Source organism: Hippoglossus stenolepis, chromosome 4 (assembly GCF_022539355.2).
Source record: "Hippoglossus stenolepis isolate QCI-W04-F060 chromosome 4, HSTE1.2, whole genome shotgun sequence".
Classification (NCBI taxonomy): domain Eukaryota; kingdom Metazoa; phylum Chordata; class Actinopteri; order Pleuronectiformes; family Pleuronectidae; genus Hippoglossus; species Hippoglossus stenolepis.
Genome location: NC_061486.1, coordinates 19,219,241 through 19,242,228, shown reverse-complemented (window position 1 = coordinate 19,242,228; position 22,988 = coordinate 19,219,241). Strand labels below are relative to the sequence as shown.

At 41.1% G+C, this 22,988-nt stretch overlaps 1 protein-coding gene across 5 annotated transcripts in view; it reads left to right on the top strand.

The window, feature by feature from the left end:
• Positions 1–22,988, top strand: part of bcas3 (BCAS3 microtubule associated cell migration factor) — a 318,499-nt gene that overhangs the window by 82,300 nt on the left and 213,211 nt on the right. For 3 of the 5 annotated variants that reach the window (XM_035154597.2, XM_035154596.2, XM_035154600.2), the window contains exons 16-20: positions 3,826–3,976; positions 12,903–12,947; positions 20,596–20,720; positions 20,885–21,050; positions 21,131–21,228. In XM_035154597.2, coding sequence (XP_035010488.1) covers positions 3,826–3,976; positions 12,903–12,947; positions 20,596–20,720; positions 20,885–21,050; positions 21,131–21,228 — 585 coding nt within the window. The remainder of the gene's footprint in view (positions 1–3,825; positions 3,977–12,902; positions 12,948–20,595; positions 20,721–20,884; positions 21,051–21,130; positions 21,229–22,988) is intronic. The other 2 variants (XM_035154599.2, XM_035154598.2) reach the window with 1 other exon arrangement.

The following is a 22,988-nucleotide window of genomic DNA, read 5'->3' as shown; positions in this document are numbered from 1 at the left end:
ACGTTAGCTATCACCTTTTGAACATTTAACTTTAAAAAAAAAAAAAGGTTTGCACATATTAAGTGTTCTGAATTATTGTATTCTTTTGTATTTGTATTGAGGCCTAACTATGAGCACTGGAGCTGCAAGAGCAACAAGATAAAAAAAACCAGATGTCCTCTGCTTTACATGTAACATGGAGACAGACACAGGGGAAACATTTCTGGGAAGGCTGAAAAGAAAAGAAAAAAAAACACTAACAAGCACATTATTGCAATTGACCTTTTAATATGTTGACTTGGTTGATACAAGTCACAACTGTTCATTAAAGAGAAATACAAACCTTCACTTGATCAATGTCCCTCAGTCCCCTCTGAGTCTGAGTCTGTCTGCAGCCCACCGTCATGCACCCATCTCCCCAAACATGTACACATACAACTGTCTGTCTCTCTGCCATCCAGGCTTTCTTTTCACGTATCATCTTCTGCCGGTACGTGATCTCCAACACGTCTCACCACCAACTTGTCTTCACTGTCTGGGGGTTTGACGGTTTAGGACCCCTCGGTCTTGAGTGACAGCATGGTGTGACCGGTGTGGTCAACAGTCATCTTGACCCCCTGTCTCCGTCTGGCTACACCTGTTGTACACCCACAGCGAGGCTTATTTTTAAGGGGACGGACTGATGGCAAATAAAGCTTTGGAGCACAAGTTAAATAAATTCATCAACACTGCCATACCTTGTTGTTGCCCTGCTCTCCTCTGGGAGCTGAAGCACCATTATGGCTTTTCAGGCTGCTTCCTGTGCAGACTTTCTTCTTCGTCTGCCCTCTCCCCTCAACACAAAAGGTGGCTGCCCAGGCTCTTGGGGTGTAGCACTTTTGAAATGTGAAGGGCCTTCAGTAGCTGCCTTAGCACAGACGTCTGTTAGTCTGACCAAGAGAGGGGTAGAAGGAAATGAAGGACAGGTTTGTGTAATGGCCTCCTCTCCCCCTGCGAAGGTCACGCAGCATTGTTGGCCGGCGGAGGTCTAAAAGACAGGCCTTCGGAGAACCACAAAGCGGAGGTTTGGCAGGACTAATGAAACTCAGGGCTGCACGTTAATGATCTAAAAGACTGGACCAAAACACTCAGCAGTCCCTTTCCGCTCGCATTCAGCCTCCTCTTGATCGCTCCTTCCGAATAATGACAAGCCACTCTCCTCCTCTACTTTCATTGTAACCTTTGATGTCCGCCTTGTTTTCTTTGTCTCCAGGTCCCCCTCCCTCCTTTTCATTCCTTTATGTTACGCGGCTGTCACTCATCTATTACGGCAACAAATGGAACAAGGAAAACATTCAGAGGGTGTATTGTGGTGCATGCACAGCTTTGCTCTTTATTTCTTTTGAATGCACTTGAACTTGGAATTTTCCTTGGTCTGCCCATTGAATCAGCAGGATACAATTAGAGCTATTGTCATAGGATTACAAACATATTTGTTTTATAATCCACATTTCTAATCCCCTATAGTTAAATGTTTCTCTGTGACTGTTTATAAGTGACTGTTTCTTTCCTCATTGTATTAAATACTACTACTACAATAATAATAATAATAATAATAAAAATAATAATTATAATAATTATAATAAAAGTCTCACTTCCCTCCTGTTGGTAAGAAACTGCGTCCATTAAGTATTTCCAGATTGGGCCTCCACCCAGTACAATGGAGGTAAATGGAATTGCAGTTTGGGTGAAACTATTATTTACAAGCTGGGCATTTTTTTAACAATGAAAAAAAAGTAAATCAGTCATTCTGGATCGCAATTCAACTTTCCACCATATTGGAACAAACTATTCAATTAAATCCAATGCCTTTCAGTTTTATTATTTTAGCGGCAAATTACAACATGCACTATCTCAAGGCACAAAATTGGAGTCCTTACAGTATTATAGAGGAACAGTTCCCACGATGAGCAAGCACTTGGCCACGTGGTGAGAATCAGTCTCAGTGTGGGCGGAAATCTATATCGGACATAATCACGAGCATTAGAGAGGTTTCTTATGCACATGCTGATGAACTTCATTATAAAATGTTATCATTTAATCATTTAGAACATCACACATTGACAAATATACTTTAAATTTACTAGAGCCTGAACAATCATTCAGACTTGATTTATCAAAAACCCTGTTGAGGTCCACCATTGTTCTTCGCTTTTTTTTCACTGAAATGTTCTGTATGGTCTGACATGAGCTTTAAAGCACTGAGCAAAATTCCAAACATTAATGAGATGATAAGATATGGATGAAAGCTCCTGCTGTGGCCAAAAGGAAAACACATTCACTTAGGCCCAGTTAGCCATCAGGTACCTACAGGTTCATGCAGGTCAGTTAGCACCATGGCTGAGGAAGACATAGGAACTGTAAACATTCTTCACTATTAGTTTATGTTTTGCAAGTCATCACCATTGTAATATTGTGCAATGTCATTGGATATTACCTATTATCCTTATGTTGGGCAGATAAGTAACCAACCCTCAGCGCTCAGGAGAATGTCTGTCCCACTGTCACGGACGCAATATCTCAGAAACAGCATCTCAGGGAATTTCTTCACATTTGCAACAAACTCATACTCAAGCAGGAACTGATTCGATTTTGGTGGTCAAAGGTAAAAGCCTAAGGTCACAGCAATCTCACCAAACATTTATTTGGCCACAACTCATTCATTTAGGTTCTAGTTATGACTAAATTAAATAGAAATAAAACAAATAGAGTAAACTATGAATTTGTGACATTTTATATCACTACGATGCAGTAATTTTCGGAATAAACTAAACTTTTACCTGGTGGTTGTTCAACGCCATATTTCAGGAACAGAAGATGAACGTATTTCCTGGGTGGTTGCTTAAGGCGCTGTGTGTGTGTGTGTGTGTGTGTGTGTGTGTGTGTGTGTGTGTGTGTGTGTGTGTGTGTGTGTGTGTGTGTGTGTGTGTGTGTGTGTGTGTGTGTGTGTGTGTGTGTGTGTGTGTGTGTGTGTGTGTGCGCATATAAGCAAATGGTGTTGTAATGTTGGCTAACTTTATGCATTAATTGCATAAATAAGTAAGTACTCTCCCATCTGATGGGGCCAGGAAGGTCTTTTAAGACGCTCTTTGACATGGCCTGATTATGTTTGGTTGGAGCTGCATTGGATATATGAGAGGAGATATGGTCCTTTGGATCGTGTCTGTGTGTGTGTGTGTGTGAGTGTGTGTAGAGCCTGTTGATTGGCCTTGATTAACAGACTTTGAGGCACATGAAGCAGAGCTAGAGCCCTCGTAATGTTGCATCTTGAGCTGGTTATTTCCAGCCATTCCACAGGAGGCCTTGAACCTTGCCTTGTGTGTGTGTGCTTGCGTGCGTGTGTGTTTGTCTGTATGCATTTTCCCCCCGAAGTTGGGGGGAAAAATCCTATGCACAATATCAAACAATGCATTTTTCTTGCAATAGATGTGTTTCTGTTCCCTAAATACGATCTTTTGGTGATCTGCTGAATCCCTGGTCTGCGATTTGATATGAATATAAATTTAGAAAATGTAATTAAATTCCAAGTGAGCAATGTTTAGAATTAGCATCTGTAAAGACCATTGAACTGAAAAAAACACTACTGAGCACTGGAAAATGAATAATGTATAAAAAGCAGTACCAGCATTCACAATGGGATTCTCTGTATTATGCAGCCATTACCTGGGAAGGCTCATGATTGACATATTTGCCTGTTATGTTCCCATTTAGGTCTATGAAAAGGACCTCTCTGACCTTGCTGTTCAGGGAACTTGCCGTTCTATTCACTGAAACATTTTATAACCCTGTGTCTGTGTGTGTTTTTAGCCAAGCTGAACAACCAGGATTCGTACAACAACTTCACCAACAACAACATGGGGAACCCGCGGCTGTCCCCGCTGCCCAGCCTCACTGTGGTGCTGCCTCTGGCTCAGATCAAACAGCCCATGACCCTGGGAACCATCACCAAACGCACCGGGTAGGTAACAGCCACAACTACACACCTCTGCCCTCTATCATCCACGGAGATCCAGGTCTGTGGCACATGAGTCATATACAGCTCATTAGAAAAGGACCCCATTACTTTATTATCCCAGAATCCAGAACATGGTAGGACAAATCACAGCAAAGGATCGCCTCCAGTCATTAACAGTATCACGTGTATTTCTTTTAGTACTTTTTAGTACTTTTCAGTAAATGTTTACTTTGTCATTATTGGGTGTTAAGTGTAGATTGATAGCTGTAACTTAAATGTGAAAAGATGATGGGGTCTGAATACTTCCTGAATGCACTGTAGTTTATACTACTTAAAACTCAATATTTACCATTTATAAGCCGCATAAAAATATTTATAAATCATTTATAACCCATTGTAATGTAGATATAAGGCTGTATGTTAAGTCAATAATAATGTATTTGTGATAATTTTTGTCTTATGACAACCTGGGGGTTCATACTTGACCTTAGAAACAGTCATTTGACCAAACAGTTTTGACTTAAGGGTTTCTGTGTGTGTTCTGTGTGTTGTGTGTGTGTGTGTGTGTGTGTGTGTGTGTGTGCTCGTCAACTGTTGCTTTTCACAACAGTCATCTAGTTATCTAGTTATTAATCAATGGAGTTGGATCTTGAATCCGGATCCTTCCAGTCACTTTAACACTGATGTCCTGGCTGTGCGCTTAACGTCTTGTCTCTGTCTCGATACATTTTCGGTTATTTGTCCTGTGAGCTCTCAGTCAGGTATCTGCTATTTGCTATAAACTTTTCCTTATATATTTTGTCAATAGATATAAGAGGGCATCAAAGAGATATATCACGTATAGGAACAACTTTAAGAGATGATTAGAATTGATTTTTATTGCAACTTGCCCATAACTGTGTTTAGTGAACTCAGTGTATAGTAGCCTCTCTGCTACTTCTGTGAGAAAAGAAAATCAACATGTAACATTGATGCACACAATATTTTTATAACTTAAAAATCTTCACGGTCATGATCCAAGTGAAACCTTTAAAATCGTATGTCTCCAGATGGACTTTGTAGACGAGGGTTTAACGGCAGCCTTCCCCAATTTACATTTTGACCACGGTCACGTAAAATTTAAGATATACCACATTAAATATTTAACATCATGCTGTGATTTGCTGTCCTTTGCCATCAATCACATTGTAAAAACACTGCATGGTGTCAGCAGTATTCTTGTGTCGGCCAAAGCTTTTCCTGTCACACATCCAGCTGATGCTCATGGGCTCCTTTTGTCTCAGACCACCACTTTTTTGCATAGGGTAATGAAGCACAACGCACATGTGAACTCATTCTCCGGCTGCTGGGGAAACGGCGAACATGCATCATTCATCGCACGAATAGTTATTAAACCCCTGCCAATAAATTCAAAGTCATATTTGAGTCATATTTCATTCAGTGTGTCCCCGGGAGCTTTGAGTGCGAAAACAAGTTCAGTATAAACATAGGACAGCTCTGATATCATACACCTCCATCCTCACTCTCCCCCCACCCCCCCCACTTGGTCCTTCGCCTCAGCATTGAAATTATGTAGTTTTAAGACCATCAGCATTTACAGGCCTTTGCTAAGTGCATTTACATAGAGTACAGGTGGCTCCACAAATAGGGGCAGATTTTAATATTTTCATTTAAATGTAATTTTCATGCCCTGTTTGAATGGGAAATGCTATAATGGCTCGAGCAGATGGCGAGGGATCTATTTCGGTGTGGCGTTTGATAAGTGAGCTATGAGAATGAAAATAGAGACCTGATCCTGTGCAACGTAAACATCGGGTCAATCATTAGGATGCCATGCACGGTTCATTTGGCTTGTAAAATTTGTTATTGCCTACGAACAACTGTGGCACACAGCTTTGGTCTATCTGTGGTGATGTTCTGGTGCCAGTGGTTGGAATCTGGTTTTTGCAGTTGTGATATATATATATATCATTTCACACAAAGTAGGGTGTTATCAAAAGATCTCTAATTTCTTATTTAAGGCCTTGAAATGTTAATCAAGTCCCCTTCAGTGAGATCTTTACAATTGCTTATATTGATCTTTAGTTTATACTTCCCTTATGGTATATTCAATCAGAAAAAAGGCCTCCTGTATTTTGGGATTTCATCTCCATGCTATACAAGGCATTTCTATTTATTTGAGTTTATTTATCAGTGCTGTTCTTTTTGTGTCAGGTTTATGTGTTAATCACTTAATATATTAAGCTGTGGAGTTTCACCCTCAAACGGTTATTACTATATTCATTTCTTTTCTTTTTTTACGATGAAAAGCTGTGAACTCTGCAGGGCGAACATGTATGAACACATTTGTTTTAGCAAGATGGTTTTTGCAAGAAAGCCTGAAACAGCTTGTCACTGTAGTTTTTAACAAACATTACTCAAACTGGAGGATGTTATGCACATGTCTGGGACTATTTTCATCTGCGGACTGATACATGTTTGATGATTCGGGTCACCATGTCAGGGAGATGTCCTTTGGTTTAAAGACAAAATAGATTGTCTGTGCCAGCAGCTTATTACTAATAATGGTTACATTCACTAGTTGGATCACCTCTAGTTGCCGTGGTTATTATAACAAGTAATCATGGGGCAAAGAAGCGAGAAATTAGGTTACGTACTATGAATAGCAACCAAGTCTGCATCAGGAGAGTTGGAGCGGATGGATCGGCTCATAGAACTTCATGGGAGACCTCTGTTCATTTCCTGTTAAAAAATAAAAAGTCAATATTGTTTCTATCAGCGATGACGTTGTATTTTCAGCATTGTAACCAGTGTTTTGACTGCGAAGGTCCTCTCACCTAATGAAGAACTGAATTCAAACCCAACCACAGTCTTTTCCTAAACTGGACCAACTCTTCCACAACTTTAACCATTGGTAGACTTCAGCATGTTTATTATTTTAACCGTGACGATGAAGATCTGATACCAGTGCCCCACTTTCAGGAGACAGTCTGAACGGTGGCATCAGAGGAATAAAAACAGAATATGTGGTTTGAGGACCTGATGCACCATGTGTGGCTTATTCATATTGTGTTTAGGATTATTGAGTTTTTCATGTTTAACAGAGGCCGTATTGAAATTGCACAATATTGCACTGTAGCTCTATGGCACTCAACACTGAGATAAATCCGTATATAAAAACATAAAACCCAAAGCAAAGTAATTCTAGAATATTCTAATTCTACAATATTTCTATATATATGTCACCTTTATCATGGACTGTAGCTGTTAATTACAGAGTATAGAGCTGTATTGGCTCTGTCGGGCCCTGTAGGCTGCTTCAGTTCTCCTTCATCCATCTCTTCATCCAGTCCAGAGGAGGTGTGAGTATTAATGCAACAGGACATGCAGCTGTGTGGCCTGCTCCTGTACGCACACAGCTGCACCTTCACCGAAAACACAAAAACACACTGGGTGAGGCGGCAGGTTTGGCCCCTGGTGTTGGGGGGTGATATCGTATGCTTTCACGCTATACTTGCACAGGAGTATCCAGGCACCATCTGTCTGTCTGTGCAGCCAGCCATCTCTTTCTTTCTCTCCCTTTCTCTTTCTCTCTCTCTCTCTCTCTCTCTCTCTCTCTCTCTCTCTCTCTCTCTGTGATTTGAAATTGGAAAAATTTCAGGTTAGAATTAGGTTCTGGTTAAGGTAAGGCGTTATAGTGTCTTTACTACTAATGTAAAATGACACAACCGTGTGTGTGTGTGTGTGTGTGCGTGTGTGTGCGTGTGTGTGTTTGTGAGAGAGATGGAGAGAGAGAGAGGAGGATCCAGCTGCTGTATTTAGTATTTACACCTGTATGAGCAGATCCCTGTTGGCAGGGCAGCAGAAGAACACACCAGCTGCTTAATCTACATGCCCTACTAGGCTTCCATTGTGTCTACCGTGCCATGAAACACACACATACACACACACACACACACACACACAACAATACACTTGTTCACACATGTCGATGAAGCTTTTTCCCAGTTTGTGTGACCAGGCAAATTGCAGGGATCCCTTCATTGACCTTGGCACAGCTCCAGACCACCAGTGTGCAAAATGTGCTGCTGTTTGTCTTCAGGGGCCTCAAAGTTTGAACATCAAAGGAAACCTCAGTAAGTTCACGCTAAGGCCCCTCCTCTCCTAATTTAGAGTTTGGTGTTTTCCTCTGTAGGAGCAGGGAGGTAGAGTCGGATGTGGTTCAGCATCCGCCTGATAACCCCCCTCCAGAATAGGCCAGGTCAGGGAGTGGAGGAGCTCAGTCGAGCTTCTGCTAGTCCTCAACGTCCCTCGGGAGTGCTGAACATGGAGAGGAGTGTCGGCTCTGACCCGGCCTCTTGTTTCCTGTCAGCCAAATTTGGACCCAGATGAATTAAATCGCAAGGCGGAAAAAGACATTAGTCACTAAATCCAAAAGATTCTGTCATGGTGAAAAGTCACAGTCAGAACTTAATCTGTGAAAAAGATTAAGGGAGAAATATTAAAAGCATCAGCTGCGGGGGAAAAAGTCCACTTGTCCCTACGGTGACAGATTTCTTTGAGGATGGATTTAACTTGTCAAAATGCCTGTCAGTGTCAAATTTGGGATTTGCGAGCAGACAAACTATTGCACACTCATCCCTTCTACACACAGTCTGAATTTAACACATGACAAATGAAAAGCCAAATGGAAAGATTGTCACACACAAAACAAAAACACAACCCCTTGACCAAATCCCGCTGATGACATTTTCAAGCAAATGCAGATGGAGTGCACATGAGGTAATGAGAAAGACAACAGCGAGCGAATGAATGAAACCTTGTGACCTGCCACAGATGTGCCTTCAGATTAATGTAATACGTACGTAAGAGCCGGCACAATGCATGAGCCAATGTCACACAGAGCCTCGCTCAGAACAAAGCTAGAAAGGGGCTTTAAGAATGCATCGCCCAGCGCCACTAAACCATTTGCACAAATCACCTCACTTCCCTCATTTTAATAGCTCAGGCGGAGCTGCTATTAGAGCCAACGGGGTAAGAGATAAATGTGTGAACGACTATTCCCCGGGAGTGGGGTCGTCGCCCTTCCAGGTCGATTACGCTCGCTCTTTTCCCTCTGCTTCTCTTCCTCTGTTTGAGCCTCCACGCCCACTCACAGTCTTACACCCCTTTTACTCCACTGACCCATGTTTAACTTGTGTTTTCCAACATACCGCTGACCCACGGGACATTTCTCCACTAAACCTGCTGGATGAGGCGGTGCGTCATACGACTGGGCAGCCTTTGTCTACACTGTGGTCAGAACTGTTTACTGCCAGCTCAACATGGTGGGCAGTTCTCCCAACATGACCTCATTATTTTGTTTTATTCTAAGGAGTGTTGAATTTTGACATTTTTATTTGTAACACTAAAGCTGAAATGGAATGCACTTAAACATAACAACAGGCCTATACGGCCAAACACTGGTTGAAGTTAACCACTTCAACCGGTGAACACTTCTCGTTATTGTATATTTGCGAAACTCTGTTTTTTAAGGAAAAAACCTGTATCCTTTTAAAATGTAAGATAAACTACAATAGAGTGCATTTCAAGATTTTAAACCACACCTAAGCTAAACCAGTTTAACTGGGCATATATATATTGCTGTGGGATAATTCAACTGTATTAATTTGTGTATTCAAAATTAACACAGATTTGCAAGATAAACTTAGAAATTAAGTTTATGTGGCAATGATTTTAAATTGCCTATGCCACAGATAAAGATCATGTTTCCTTTTTAAAAGATGACAGTTGAAACAGAGAGGAGAACAAATTCATACCTTTGTCTTGAGTTATGTGAGATCACAAATGGACAGTGCTAAGTGTGAACGCACCCAGGACAAGTTTTATTTGTATTTCTATTTCTATAGAACCTTTCTAGTCTTGATAACCACTCAAAGCACAGTACAGTTTGGCCATCCACCCATTCACACACACATTCATACAGAGCATCTATGTGCAGCACGTTCTCCATCACACATCACTCACAAACTGCCGGCGCAGCAGTTGGGTGCAATTTGGGTTTCAGTGTCTTGCCCAAGGACACCTCGGCACATGGAGGATTGAACCGCTGACTAGGTTAGTGCCCTACAGCTCTAACTCCTATACCTCCACATTCGCTCTGCAGTGTGCATGTGAATGTGTCCTGGGCCACATGTGAAGGACCGACTACTCAGCTGATTACCTCTGAACCGCTAGTTTCACATTGAATCTAAAGAGTTTTTTAACTTTCGTTTTTATTTATTATTCACTTTTTGTTTTACTTTTGCTTATTTTATCGTAAAGCTACACGCATTAATACACCTCGTTCTACTGGCTCCACTCTCTACCTGTGGAAAGAAAGTGCAGACACACGAACATACTCACACTGAAATTGGACACATTGTCGGTTTGACAAAAACATAATTTTCTTGAACAGAATTTATGTACATGTGTATTTGCATATAGATCCAATCACAAGTGGTCACAGGAGATTCATTCAGGACGTATTCTAGCCTGTGACCTAACGTACGTACAGCTGTCCACTTGTGATCAGATCCCTCTGGACAGAGGTTAATACCAGGTTGATGACGCTTCTAACATGCCACAGATGCTAAAATGAAAAATAAATACATTAATAAAATATCTCTTCTATATATATATACTGTATATGTGCCATACGTAGAAGATACAGACGTAGACGTCAAGAGAGTTTGCGGTGCTAAGGGCTGACGCCGGTGTCGATGTGCTGTAAACAAAAAGACGTGATCTCCGCAGCAGCATTACTAGGTCACATCCTGCCTCTGCATGCTGCACTCTTGGAAACACATCTGTCCCCATTTTATTTTGCAAACTCTTTTGGAAACAATGACACAGTCACACACACTCGATTCCAAATGCAAAGTGTTGCTAACACTTCCTGTCAGTAACATAAGAAATCAATGCTCTTTCTTTTTAAACATTGCTGTTCCTCGTTCAGTGTGTTTTGCCTCCGACTTGGGAGCAGACAGTCTGCTCCCACTTTACAAATGACCAGTGTCCGTGAATGGTCACGTGATGCATGTTTACAATTGAGTTAGAATGGACACTGTCTGGACAGACATTGTTTTTATTTTGAGGTGCCGCAGCTTAACATAGTAGTGTGAACATATATTGCTCAAATAGTATTTTATGTCCGCAGTACTACTTCTACTAAATACAATTACTGTAAATCTCGCTTCATGTAAAATATATATATTACACATTTAAACCATTCCAGTGTCATGCAACTCATATTCATTTACTATTATCAATCCCTTTGACATTTTTCTGTATGAGTGATCACACTGTATCTTGTCTAAAAATATGAACATGGAGATGGGACTTGTTTTATGCGAATGAGTCCAAATCATGAAGTACTGTTATTGTTTTTGACTCAGTTTTAGCTCCTCCAACTTTCTTTGCATTGATTCTACTTCCAGACTCTCCCAGTCTCAAACCACTGAATCAACCAGTTATAAGTTTTAAGAAAGAAGGAGGGAGAAATTCAAAGTGGCAAGTAGACAACCCCAAAGCCTACTTGGCCTTTGCTCCTACCATGGAGATCTCCCCCCATTTGTCCATCACTCTCCCACTGGTGTCCATCCATTTACCCAGCTGGAGGTCCCGAGTGGGGTCTCAGCAGGTTTGATAGAGACCATCCACCCCCCCTCTGCAGCTCTTTGATAAGTGGCAGTTTACCAGGGGCCTCCATTACACCAACCAGCGTGTTCATTTATCAACTTGCGCTCCAGGAGTAAGACATTCCGGGGCAAATTGTTGCTCCCTGTCTCCCAGAGGAACATTTTTCTACACATCGATGTACCAAGACTAATTGGAGACTGTGTGCTATCGTTGGGAGGGCCCAGGCGGATGCTGCGAAAGCGATAAAATAAAGAAGTGCTGCAGAGTGCTTTGTTTGGCTGGGGATTCTGTTTTTCATGACCGGGGGAGGTTGGCCGGCGGGGACAGAGTTCAGTCTCATCGGACCTTTATTGCTGCAAGGAAAAGACTTATTTACTGTAAACTGTTTACGGAGCTCTGTCACTATCTCTGGACATGCAGAATAAACACAGGAACACACTCCCACTCCTAATGTCTTGTAAACACTAGGAACACGCACAGACTGACAGACCGAAATACACCCTGAAAAAGACGCCACACTCGGTGCTCCCCTTACACACACACACACACACACACACACACACACACACACACACACACACACACACACACACACACACACACACACAGAACGTACTTGTTAACATAATCATAGCAAAGGCACATGTGTTTCCAAACAGGCAAACATATTCACAAGACAATGCATAGCCATAAATATGCACTTGGACCCCCGAAAAAATGGAGATGCATGTAAATACACAACTCCTTGTCTCAACAATGCCTGAGTGCTGTTAGTTTTATTGGTGTCCCCAGTTGTTATACAAATTAGATCAGCTCCTCATACTCTTTCTCAATCTCAACAATCAGTCTTTCTGCGTCGGCTGGATTCCTCCGTTTTTCCGCACATGTACCCAGTCCCTTTAAAGTTACAGGAGAAAAAGGGGGGGGGGGTGAAAAAACATGATATATGTCTGAAGACAAAAACAAAGTCTGCGGACGAGCTACATCTGCCAAATATATGGTATCACACTTTACAGTGCAGCCCGAGCAGATGAGTCATCAAGCCATCCCGCAGGTTTTCAGATCTGTCTTTGCGCGCAGACGTACAGTTTCCTGCCTCATATGTGTTGTGCACTTAAACAGACACGTCAAAAAGTATGTAATGTGAAAAGTGTGTTTGCTCAAGTGTGCGAGTTTAATAATGGTTTTTCCGTCTATCTCTGTATCCCCCCCCACCCCCCACCCTCCCACCACCATCCCTTTCATGAAGACCCTACCTCTTTGGGGCAGGATGTTTTGCCATTAAAACTCCATGGTGAGTTTTGCCTCTCCCCTCCCTCAGCAGCATGCAACTGTACTCCGCCGCAGCACACCTTCTCCCTCGCCTCTGATACGTCTCCTGTTGTATAATTTTTTTACACAATTCCGCAGAGTTTGTGCTGTCATTCCTCATGGGGGAAGGAGGGTTTCCTATTTCTTTGTCTTTTTTTGCAAATCCCTAATTTTTTCTGTTTAAGTGTATTTTTAGGTTTTATCGTCAGATGATTCACTGAAGTCACTATTATTTATTGTGTTGGTTTTACTATTTCTACAAAGTATCCATATATTTTGTGTTTGCAGTCATGATTGAACATCTTGAGGCTGCAAACATTAAAGTTAAGAACAGCATGTCGTAGGTTTATATCATAGGTGGTAGTTGTGCGTACATGTTGCAGGGCTTGAGGCCAATGCCAAAGCACATCTTGTTTGGTTGCCATGTGGTTTCTTTGAGCCCCCCACTAGAAAATTACATCTTTGTCTTTTTGCCTATTTCTCTCCCTCAGTTCAGACCCTCCATGACGGTTTTCCAAGAATAACGCCTTTGTGTTACACATATTGTTCATATTTTCCTTTAGCCCACTTTGGTTACGTATTTTTTTATGTCAGATGTGTGTTTGCACGCAGTGTTGTGCTTTGTCATATTCTGGTATTAATATGAACAGTGTCTTGTGTGTAGAAATGTGTGTTCCTCTCAAACTCAAGGTGAACAAAATAGAAAAAAAAATCGGATTTATTTAATTAATCATAACAAAAAACTTCTAATTAGGTAAAAAATCTGCAGTAATTAGATTTTTTTTGTTTAAACAATGGCTCAAATAACTTTGTAGTGTTCAGGATGTTTGTCACCCGCAGAAAACGATCGCCTGACTCTGGCTACATCAACGCTCGATGTTTTAGTTTCAAAACGCACCACTGCTGCTTCATTTACACACTTCTCCAGCTTTCGAGCACAATAAATTTAGAAGTTTGGAAATTGTATTGGTCCCTTTTCAGTTGGAAAATTCTGTGGCTGCATTGTCGTCTGGCCAGGCAAAGAACAGAGACGTTCGTGAACCTGCTTTCGCTTCCTGTTTGGTTCTTATCACTCATTAATGAACGACCAGCGGTGAAGGCAAAACTTTGTCAACACCTCATTTTCGGTCCAAGAAAATAAATTCCTCGTCTTACTTTTCAGAATTGTTTTGCCTTGTTTGTTTTCTGTAACCCGGGCAACTAATTGCAGAGTAGACAACCTGCTTCCCTTTTACACCAGTACACACATGACCCATGCATGTGAATGGTCATGAGAAATACATTTGCAGGTATATTAGTGTGGATGGGGTTTAATACTGATGCAGAGGTAAATCGCTTGTGTTGAAAGAGATCATTTTAATTTCAAAACACCGTTTTGAAAACTGAAAAGTAAAAGAATACAAACCACGATAAAGAAAGGTTTATTTTAAAGACACTTGGAGCAGCATCTTGTGTCAGGCACTTGGAATAAAGGGGGGATAATGAACAACACTACAAAATCTGTTATGAGGGACGAATCTGAGGCTTGACATAATAAATGACTAAATTCAAACAAAACAAAAACGTTTCTGTTCATCTATAAACTGAAAATTCTGACTTAAGTCAGCAAACAGAATTGTCTCACTTTTAACCCGTCGTAAATTAACAGAAGTAAAATGTCTAAGATGGATCAAATCAATACCTTAATTTAAGAATTTAAGATAACTCAAGATTTCCCTTGACGTTTGTTACCTTGAAATGTTGAGCTTTCTCATATTTCTTTTTTAAAGTGTTGCAATGGTAAATGTAAATCTGCAATTTAATTTGGAATTACAATATTTGAAAAAAATTGAACTAGCTTCCATTCTGGCGAGACATATTTTCCGAGGGACAGAGAGTTTAGGGCAGTGAAAAACCATCCCAGTAAATAATTAACGTGCAAAACTTTTGAAACATAATTAGAAAAACTGAGAAGAAAATTTCAGAGAGCATCTTCCGATTCAAGGAACCTTTTCCTCTAGGGGACAAGCCCTGTTATGACAAAGTGACTTTCAGAGAGAGGCCCCGAGTGGCCCAGTGAAGTGAACCTTTCTCCTCCCTGTTGACTTCATTTACTTTCAAAATGAATAGCATGTGGTGCCTTACCTACGTTTTGGGTTTCATCTTTTGTTGTGGCCAGTCATTCTTTTCACTTTTTAATTGAAGCTTTTTTCTTCGCATCCTCATCCACCTCCTGCTTAACCTGGGCCCTAAGTGATTTCCCAGCGTATATACTTTTCAAAGGTAAACATCATTAGTGTCAGAATCTTGACCTTACAATAACTGCTTTCTGCTCAAATTGGGGCTACTTACTTCTCTAATAGTGTATGTCTTGAGACGTGAGCTGGAACAACCCATTTACCATTGCTGCCGCAGCCGTTCGTAGAGTATAGGAACACATTTGAGAAGCAGATCCCTGTTTCATTTCCTTTCACCCAGATAACAAAGCCGATCAAATCTCCATTTCATGTACTAGGCACATATTGTTAACAGCTGATTTTGTATTGGAAACTTACACCTTTAAATATATATATGGCGTGAGGAAACACAACTTAATCTTGCATGCCTAGTATGGCAAATATTGGGGAGTATGATGATTAGGTTGTTTTCTCCTTGAACATTTGATGTCCGTTCTCCAGTGTTCATAGTTTCCCCAGTGGTTGTCATCAGTGCTGTGCGCTCAACACAGCCCCAAGGCTGCCTGTTTTCCAAGGGCTCTTGTAAAATAATAAATGTGGCATTGAAGGATGTGTCCTCCACATGACTTCCCTCTCTTTCTTTCCCTGCTTGGTCACAGTCTTAACACCGGCTCTGTTTCTGATATGAATTAACCATATGGCCCGGAATCAGTGCAACAGCAGCCGTACAGCTCTTTGTCACTGGATGGCCAGCTAAAGTGAGCACTATCATATTTGTGTACTGCAAGTGCTCTGAAAATAAATGGGAGCTGCCACTGGACTTCCATCCCCCCTCAGAGGCGCCTCACGTTAACCCTGCACATAGTAATGCGAAGGGACTTTGATGGTTGATGTCACAGATTGAATTATGCCCTTGAGGAAAAGCTATTAGCTCAGTCAAGAGTCCTCATTTGTTAAATTAAAAGTGGAAATGACATGTGAGTAGTCTTTTCAGTGGATTAAAGTTGCAAAGAAAATGGATTCCACTCGTGGCTAAAAGGCAATAGTACAATAGTAAACCTTGTGAAGGGAGAGGGAAAAAAAGAGATTTGCTGTTGTAGTGACATCCATCTACCCCTGCTCCCAATGTCCTGTTAGTGTATTTATTTTTCATAATTTATTGATATTGGGTTACATTTTTGGAGCTTGGTGTCGTTTGCCAACCCACTCCCCTACTGGTCCACTCCAAAAACTGGTCGCGGCCCCCCATTTGGAGAGGAGGATCACGCTCATGTCTGTTGGATCTGTGCCTCTGTATCGTAAGGGGAGAAACCTCAACACGTTTAAGCTACTTGAAGTGAGATCAAGAGGAAAAGGATGATTTAAAACCCAGTTGAATAAACTAGTGGTCACTGTACCCGGGGGAGATGAGAACCAAGCTGTGATCTTTGGTACTGTTGGAACGCTCGGTGCCTGCTGAGGCGTCTTCAAAGAGGTCCAAATCCAGCTCATCCACTGTGAGGCCACCCTGTAGAGACAGTATTATCACTTGATATCAAATACTTATAAAGTATAAAGGATACACATTGTGTGCTGATTATAATTAATGTGTACTTTGTAATAGTATACGTATATACAGTTCAGACCACAAGTATATGAACAATTACCCATTTTCAACATACTCAATTTGAAATAAAAAAATGGCTACTACATATTTTATACATCCATATTTAAAATGGGATGTGCTGCACAACACAGAGCCTGAAGAACATAGAAACATGTATCTGGTGTGTGTATATATATATATATATATATATATATATATATACACACATATAAAGTTGTGGGAGGTCAGTATGCATCTGTGCAACTTGGTGAATCCTCCCATAAAATCGTGAAATAATAATCTCTACTGTGCCTTTTTTAAATTCCTTTTCTCACTGATTTTCATTCCTCTTTTAGGTAAACCAGTTATATTAAGTCAATTCATTTCCTTGATATATTATTCATCTTCCCTTTATGTCCAAAGTCAACATGACGACTATGAGGTGGTTAGAATATCTTCGAATATGTAGTGTAAGTCACTGTGTGGTGTGTTCCTCAGCCCTCTGCTCTCGCCCTAGAAAACAAACCTCAGCTTGCTCTGAAATAGGATTTGTGTTTCCTGGGTTATTGGAACCAGTGAACCACAGAGCCTTTGAGGGTTTAACATATTTTCCAGCAATGAGAGAGATGGAGCACCATGGGTTTATGGCAATTAAACACCTCACCAAAGAAGAACTTTGACTTTGCAGCTCTCTGACACAGTAACAGTTGGGAATGCTGTTCCTTCTCTTGAACAGAAATGATATGGTGTTCTGAGTCGAAACGGGTCCCTTGTCTCCCCACTCCCTGACCATTGAATGTGCTTGCAGCCATTTTAATGTTGAAGGACCCCAGCTAGTTGGGTCAGTGAAAAGTTGAAAACCATCTTACATGTTTTATGTCTATTTACATTTTATTATCGTTTTACTTTGCTTCCTGTCCAGGATCGTTTAGACTGAAAGACAGAAGCATAAAATGCAGTATTGGAAACACTCCATGCGTAGGTAGCAGATAGGTAACTGTACCTGTTTGTTAAATGTGTTTTGTTCAGTAGACACTGACAGATGAATTGGCCTGAGGATGAGCTTGGAGGGGAAGACAAGGGCACCCTGGAGTTAGCCAAGGCAATATCCTGAGTGTGACTTTATCTCCCCCTTCATCTTCCCTTCACAGACAGGGCTTACTGTGGATATTTGGTCATTCAGCCTTCTCTCCTTGACCCAGCACCAATAAACACAAGCTACGGAACTTGTAGAGAGGCCTCTCTTATGAGCACATTCACCCTTTTCTTTTTCCTGATCCCTCCCTCCCTGAGTAATTAATGAGGAGCTGAGGGGAGGCCTCAAGTCTTTCATCACCTAGAAGTGGGGAGGTTTCTTAACTACTGGACTTTACACATTGACGTCTCGGTTTTTTGTTGTTTGGCGATCAAATTCCACAAAGGCGAGTTTTTTGGTGCATTCTTTAAATGCAAAATAACTTCAGCTGCATTTTAGGCCTGTGGGTGTAGATCTGCCAGTGCTGCCACCTACAGTCAAAGAACACAATTGTTGCTGTAGTTTTAGCACTTAAATCACCTGCAGGCAGTTTTTGTTCTGGGTGTTTTCTTAGTGTGTTGAGGATTTCACAATTAACACTTGTGTATCTGATAAAAACTCAGTTGAAATAAAAAAAACAAATAAAATGCTAACTCTAAAATATATTTTAAAAAAACTAAATCATCATTAATACTTATCGAACATTATTCAACACTTGTGGCTAAAACTAACACCTACAAATTTTGTTTTGGAGTATTTTGTAAAGTAATTTTTGTTTTTACTAAATTTATTTATTTTCTGTTGCTCATTCAATAGGGGAATAAAAGGTTACTACACCAGGCGCATGGTTTCAAAAGGGTTGAACTTGGTGGAGTGAGTGCGAACGGATTGAGTTCATGCATGAGTATACAATGGGTGCGTGGAACAAACAGAGTGCATCTTAAAAAACCTTCAAATAACAATTAAATAGTTCACCATTGACTTTAGGTCACATTTTTGTTGTGCAATAACTTTCTAAAAACCCAAGAAGACTATGCACAAACAATGTGACTGACCAAACCTCATTTTAAGAGCATTTGCTTTTTAAACAACATGGGTGTTGGATGGGAAACTAACAACTCTCTCGATCTGAAACTATCAAAGGTACTGTGCGTCACGCGTGGTGCTGCTTTATGCCGGGTGTGAGAAACGGCCCTAAATTTCCTAGTACTTTGTTTTGTTGTGCGTGTTGCCTATATTTGTTCCATATAAACCAAAAATATAAAACACCTGTACAAGGTTCTGCATTAGAAAGCTTTAACTGAGACACAGAATGGAAAAAGTGTAGTTCTGCATCTATTAAGTCTCTTAAGTCTTTCCAACAAGTGAGTGTAGACAGAAGTGGGTGTGTTGCTCTCATGCCAGTGTGGTTTCCAAAGGTCAAGGTTAAGCAGCCCTCAGGGAGTGTGTGATACCACCATGGGTCTTCAAGTCCTTAGTCCACCTCATACCTGATCTGCTGTGACTAGGTTTTACTGTCCAGGTTGGTTATAAGGCCAGAGAATAATACCAGGCCTCGCTACTGTTTTCTGATCAGTACCATATGGAGGGCCATAGTGCAGCTGAAATCCCTTTCTGTGTCCGCTTCCTCTCAAACAGTCCTGACAAGCTGAATAATCCAATAACCTCTAATAAATTCTCTCCTGTGGCCAACACAAGGTCAACCAGTGAGGAAAGGCAGCTTTGACGTGGCTCTTGTGAGCTGCATGTTAAACTGAATGATAACTGTTGTATGCATTCATTTAGAATATCCTTCAGATCACGTGGATCCAGTGTGGCTCTACGTTCTATTGGTTCTACCATGTGGAGGAGCAGGTGTGCCAGAGAAATGTCTCTAGATGTTCTAGTATGGACTAGATGTATGCAGCGTATAATCAATCCCGTTACAATGGCATTAGTGACACATTAACTCACTTTTATAATTGGAGTCAAATGTGGTGATTATCTTTGGCTGGAAATGTGTTGTTTTTCTGGTTTAAACTCACTGAGTTACTTAACAGAATTACAGTATGATAGTGGGCATTAGCATTGACAACACTGTGGTTTGATTGAAATGACTGAGGAAGCCTGATCTTCAGCAGGGCCATTACTGTATGAAACCTACGACAGGGACACTCTGGACCTTTGTCTTCCAACAGACAAGGGGATCTCAAATGCTTGGACTAATTTTTCAAAAATTTGACTAATTTGTATTATTTACTCGCTATTTAATATGAATGCTGTTGTTGTTTTTTTCTCCTCAATTTTTCACATGCTTTTGTGTCAGTGCAATTGGTCATTTTATTTGCAGGCATTTCAATTTCTCCTTGCATGCAAAGCACTTTTATAAAGTTTGTTATTATTGTACTTTGATGTCACAGTGTAGTTTTGGTATAGCTCCAAGGTGTTGTATTGTATAATATTTAAAAATATTTAAAATTAGCTTTTGTGGAGCATACAAATGACAAATCCTGGTCTTAAAAGTGCTGCATATTTAATTTCAGCTTCACTGAAAGACCACACACAATTAGAAAAATAATCCCAATGGTTGAAAACGGCCATACCGACAGCCTTTACTGGCAAATGTATGTCACTGGGTCATTTTGGAGAGAAGTTTCTTGAATTTCTTTACAGAAGAGCACAGTAAATGTGATGCTACTGTTTACTTTATTTACTACTGTCAAAGTAACTAAATCTTAATGTGTGTGGTTCTTAAAGCAGTCAATCATAAATCATTTAGATTTAAATTTTTTAAAGTTTTAAAGTTCACATATACAAACACAACCTGTACAGCATCTTTAGGAGCCCAGGCACTGCAGTGCTTCATCTCATTGTTGTACTCTTTTCCTTCCTGAAGCAAAACTAAGCCGCCTCCCCAGATTTCTCCAAGTAAATCCAGTGGAGGAGAGTTCTGTGTGGCCGCCATCTTTGCCTCGTCTCGCTCCTGGCTCATCACCAACCCCAACATGAAACGAGAGAAAGGTTAGAACAATGTCACTGTTTTTTTTTTTCCAAGTCAGCATCATAGCCAAACATCAAAATCTTTCTTGATCTTTAAGAAAGATTTGACGTTAACGTTTTTATCGTAACATTTAGTAGCAGCTTTAAATATTTGTATCACCAAACCCCTTCTCTACTTCTCACAGATCAGTCTAGGCAGTCGGTTGTCGACTCACTGTATATCCTCAGTTGCTACGGTAACTTGGTGGAGCATGTCCTGGAGCCTCGGCCGATTAGCACTGCTCAGAAGATCAGCGATGACACACCTTTGGAGCTCAACACCTGTCCAAGGGCCTGCTGGACTCTGGCGAGGTAACGCTGTAATGACCACTTAATCCTTGGGAAGGTGTCTTGTTCTGCCAGTCCCTTACTTGATTTGTGTTTCTGAGCAGGACTCCACAGTGGAATGAGCTGCAGCCACCCTTCAACTCCAACCACCCCCTGGTGTTGGCCTCAGACCTGGTGCAGTATCATCAGTACCTTCTGGCTGGTAAGTGCTAAACTGATCTTAGTGTACACATGGAGCGTCAATAGTATCAAGCTGTGTTCAAATGCAAAGCAAAATTATGGGGAAGCATAATTTCATATTAAGTCAATGGAAATGTGTAAATTAAAGCACAAACTATTATTTTGGAACAGCAAATTTGATCATGATTAAACGAAAATAAAGAATGAAGGCACTTTCATGTGTTTAAGGTAAAGTCTGTGTGCTGCTACGTGCAACTCCACACATCAGACCCAGAGGCACAGTAAAATCACATTAGAATTTACACACAGAGCAAACCAATTCTCACTGAGATTGTCAAATGTTTCTTTAAACAAAAGCTTAAGACATCAGAATGATCTCAATCCATGTTTTTCCTCTAAAACTACTTAATTACTCTCAAGTTTTTCAAGTCTCTTTTTTGTCTTTGGTTAATTGCAGATAATATTCCCTAAATTAATTATTAACCTCAATTAGCAAAACAAACGTCAAATGATTTCTGCAGTTTTCTATACCAGTTGGTTTTGACGTACAGTATTTGACTGGACTATGTGCGCTGCGTGTGTTTCTTGCATCTATGCATCATAAAATGTAGGTCTGCGTATGTTTCCTTAGCACAGGCTCACAGGAACATGCATGTTTTCTGTATGTACTGTATGCGTCAGTAGTCAAGGGGGTTATCCATATTCCCTGCTGATTTTCCATGTTTACTATGTTGAAAGCCTTTCCTCAACCTCTTATTGGTGCCACATGCAGAGAATAGACCTTTTCAGTCGGCGGCCTTTACGTTTTCTTGCTCAAAGACGTTTGACCATTTGATGTCCTCCGAGTCCTGTCGGAAATAATCCCATGTCTTCAGTTTGGTGCTGCGCTTTGAATCCATTCTTTGCCGTCCATACTACACGCCTGCTTCGGGACATGCTAGCACGATGCTATAAGATGCCACACAGAGACCAATTAGCTGACACCCTAAACTCCCTCTAATTCAATAACAAGTACAGAGCACTTTAGGTTGCTGTCTGAAAGGCCAAATCGTAAAAGCACCAAGTGCACACGGATGGCCACACACGGAATCAATCCACCCCCTGAAATAGGCTGCCGTTTTTGAGCCCACTCCATAATTATAAACACACAAAATCTGTAATTAGCTCCTGCGGGTGCTCTGGGGCAATTGGTAGCTGTGTTTACCCTAATCTTTCTACTCGTCTCTGTTGACTTCTGCGGTGCTCCAGGTCTAACTGGTAGGATATTTTCTCAAATTAGTGCTAATGGTCTCTCCTAGTGTCAGAGCGATGAGGACGCGTTGGAGTGACGGGCACAGGCGTCAGCCTATTCCACCATTCTCTCTGCGAGCCAGGGCTGAGGAAATGGCTGCATAATGAGAGGGATTCATTGCATTAACATTTATGTCCAATTAACAATAGCCAGATAACATGGCCGCATCGCTTTATTCCCCAAATCAACCCAGTGTTAACTGATGCAAGGTCAAGATGCTATAAACATAATTGCTCAGCCCTCTACCCAGTTCTTGTGCTCCTGCCATTTTCCCTCTGGGCCCAGCGTCCTATACACCACCACCGCCGACTGGGTTACTCTTGGAGTGCCACCTTCCATTTCTGTGCTTTGCACCCGAGCACAGGCTCTCAACATCCTGTTTCCCAGCATGCATCTCCTTGCCAACCCTCTGCTGTGCCGTTTCCTCCAGGGCTTGGCATCTCAGCTGAGAAGTGATCCAGGAGAAAGGGTCTATTTGACCGCAGGGTGAA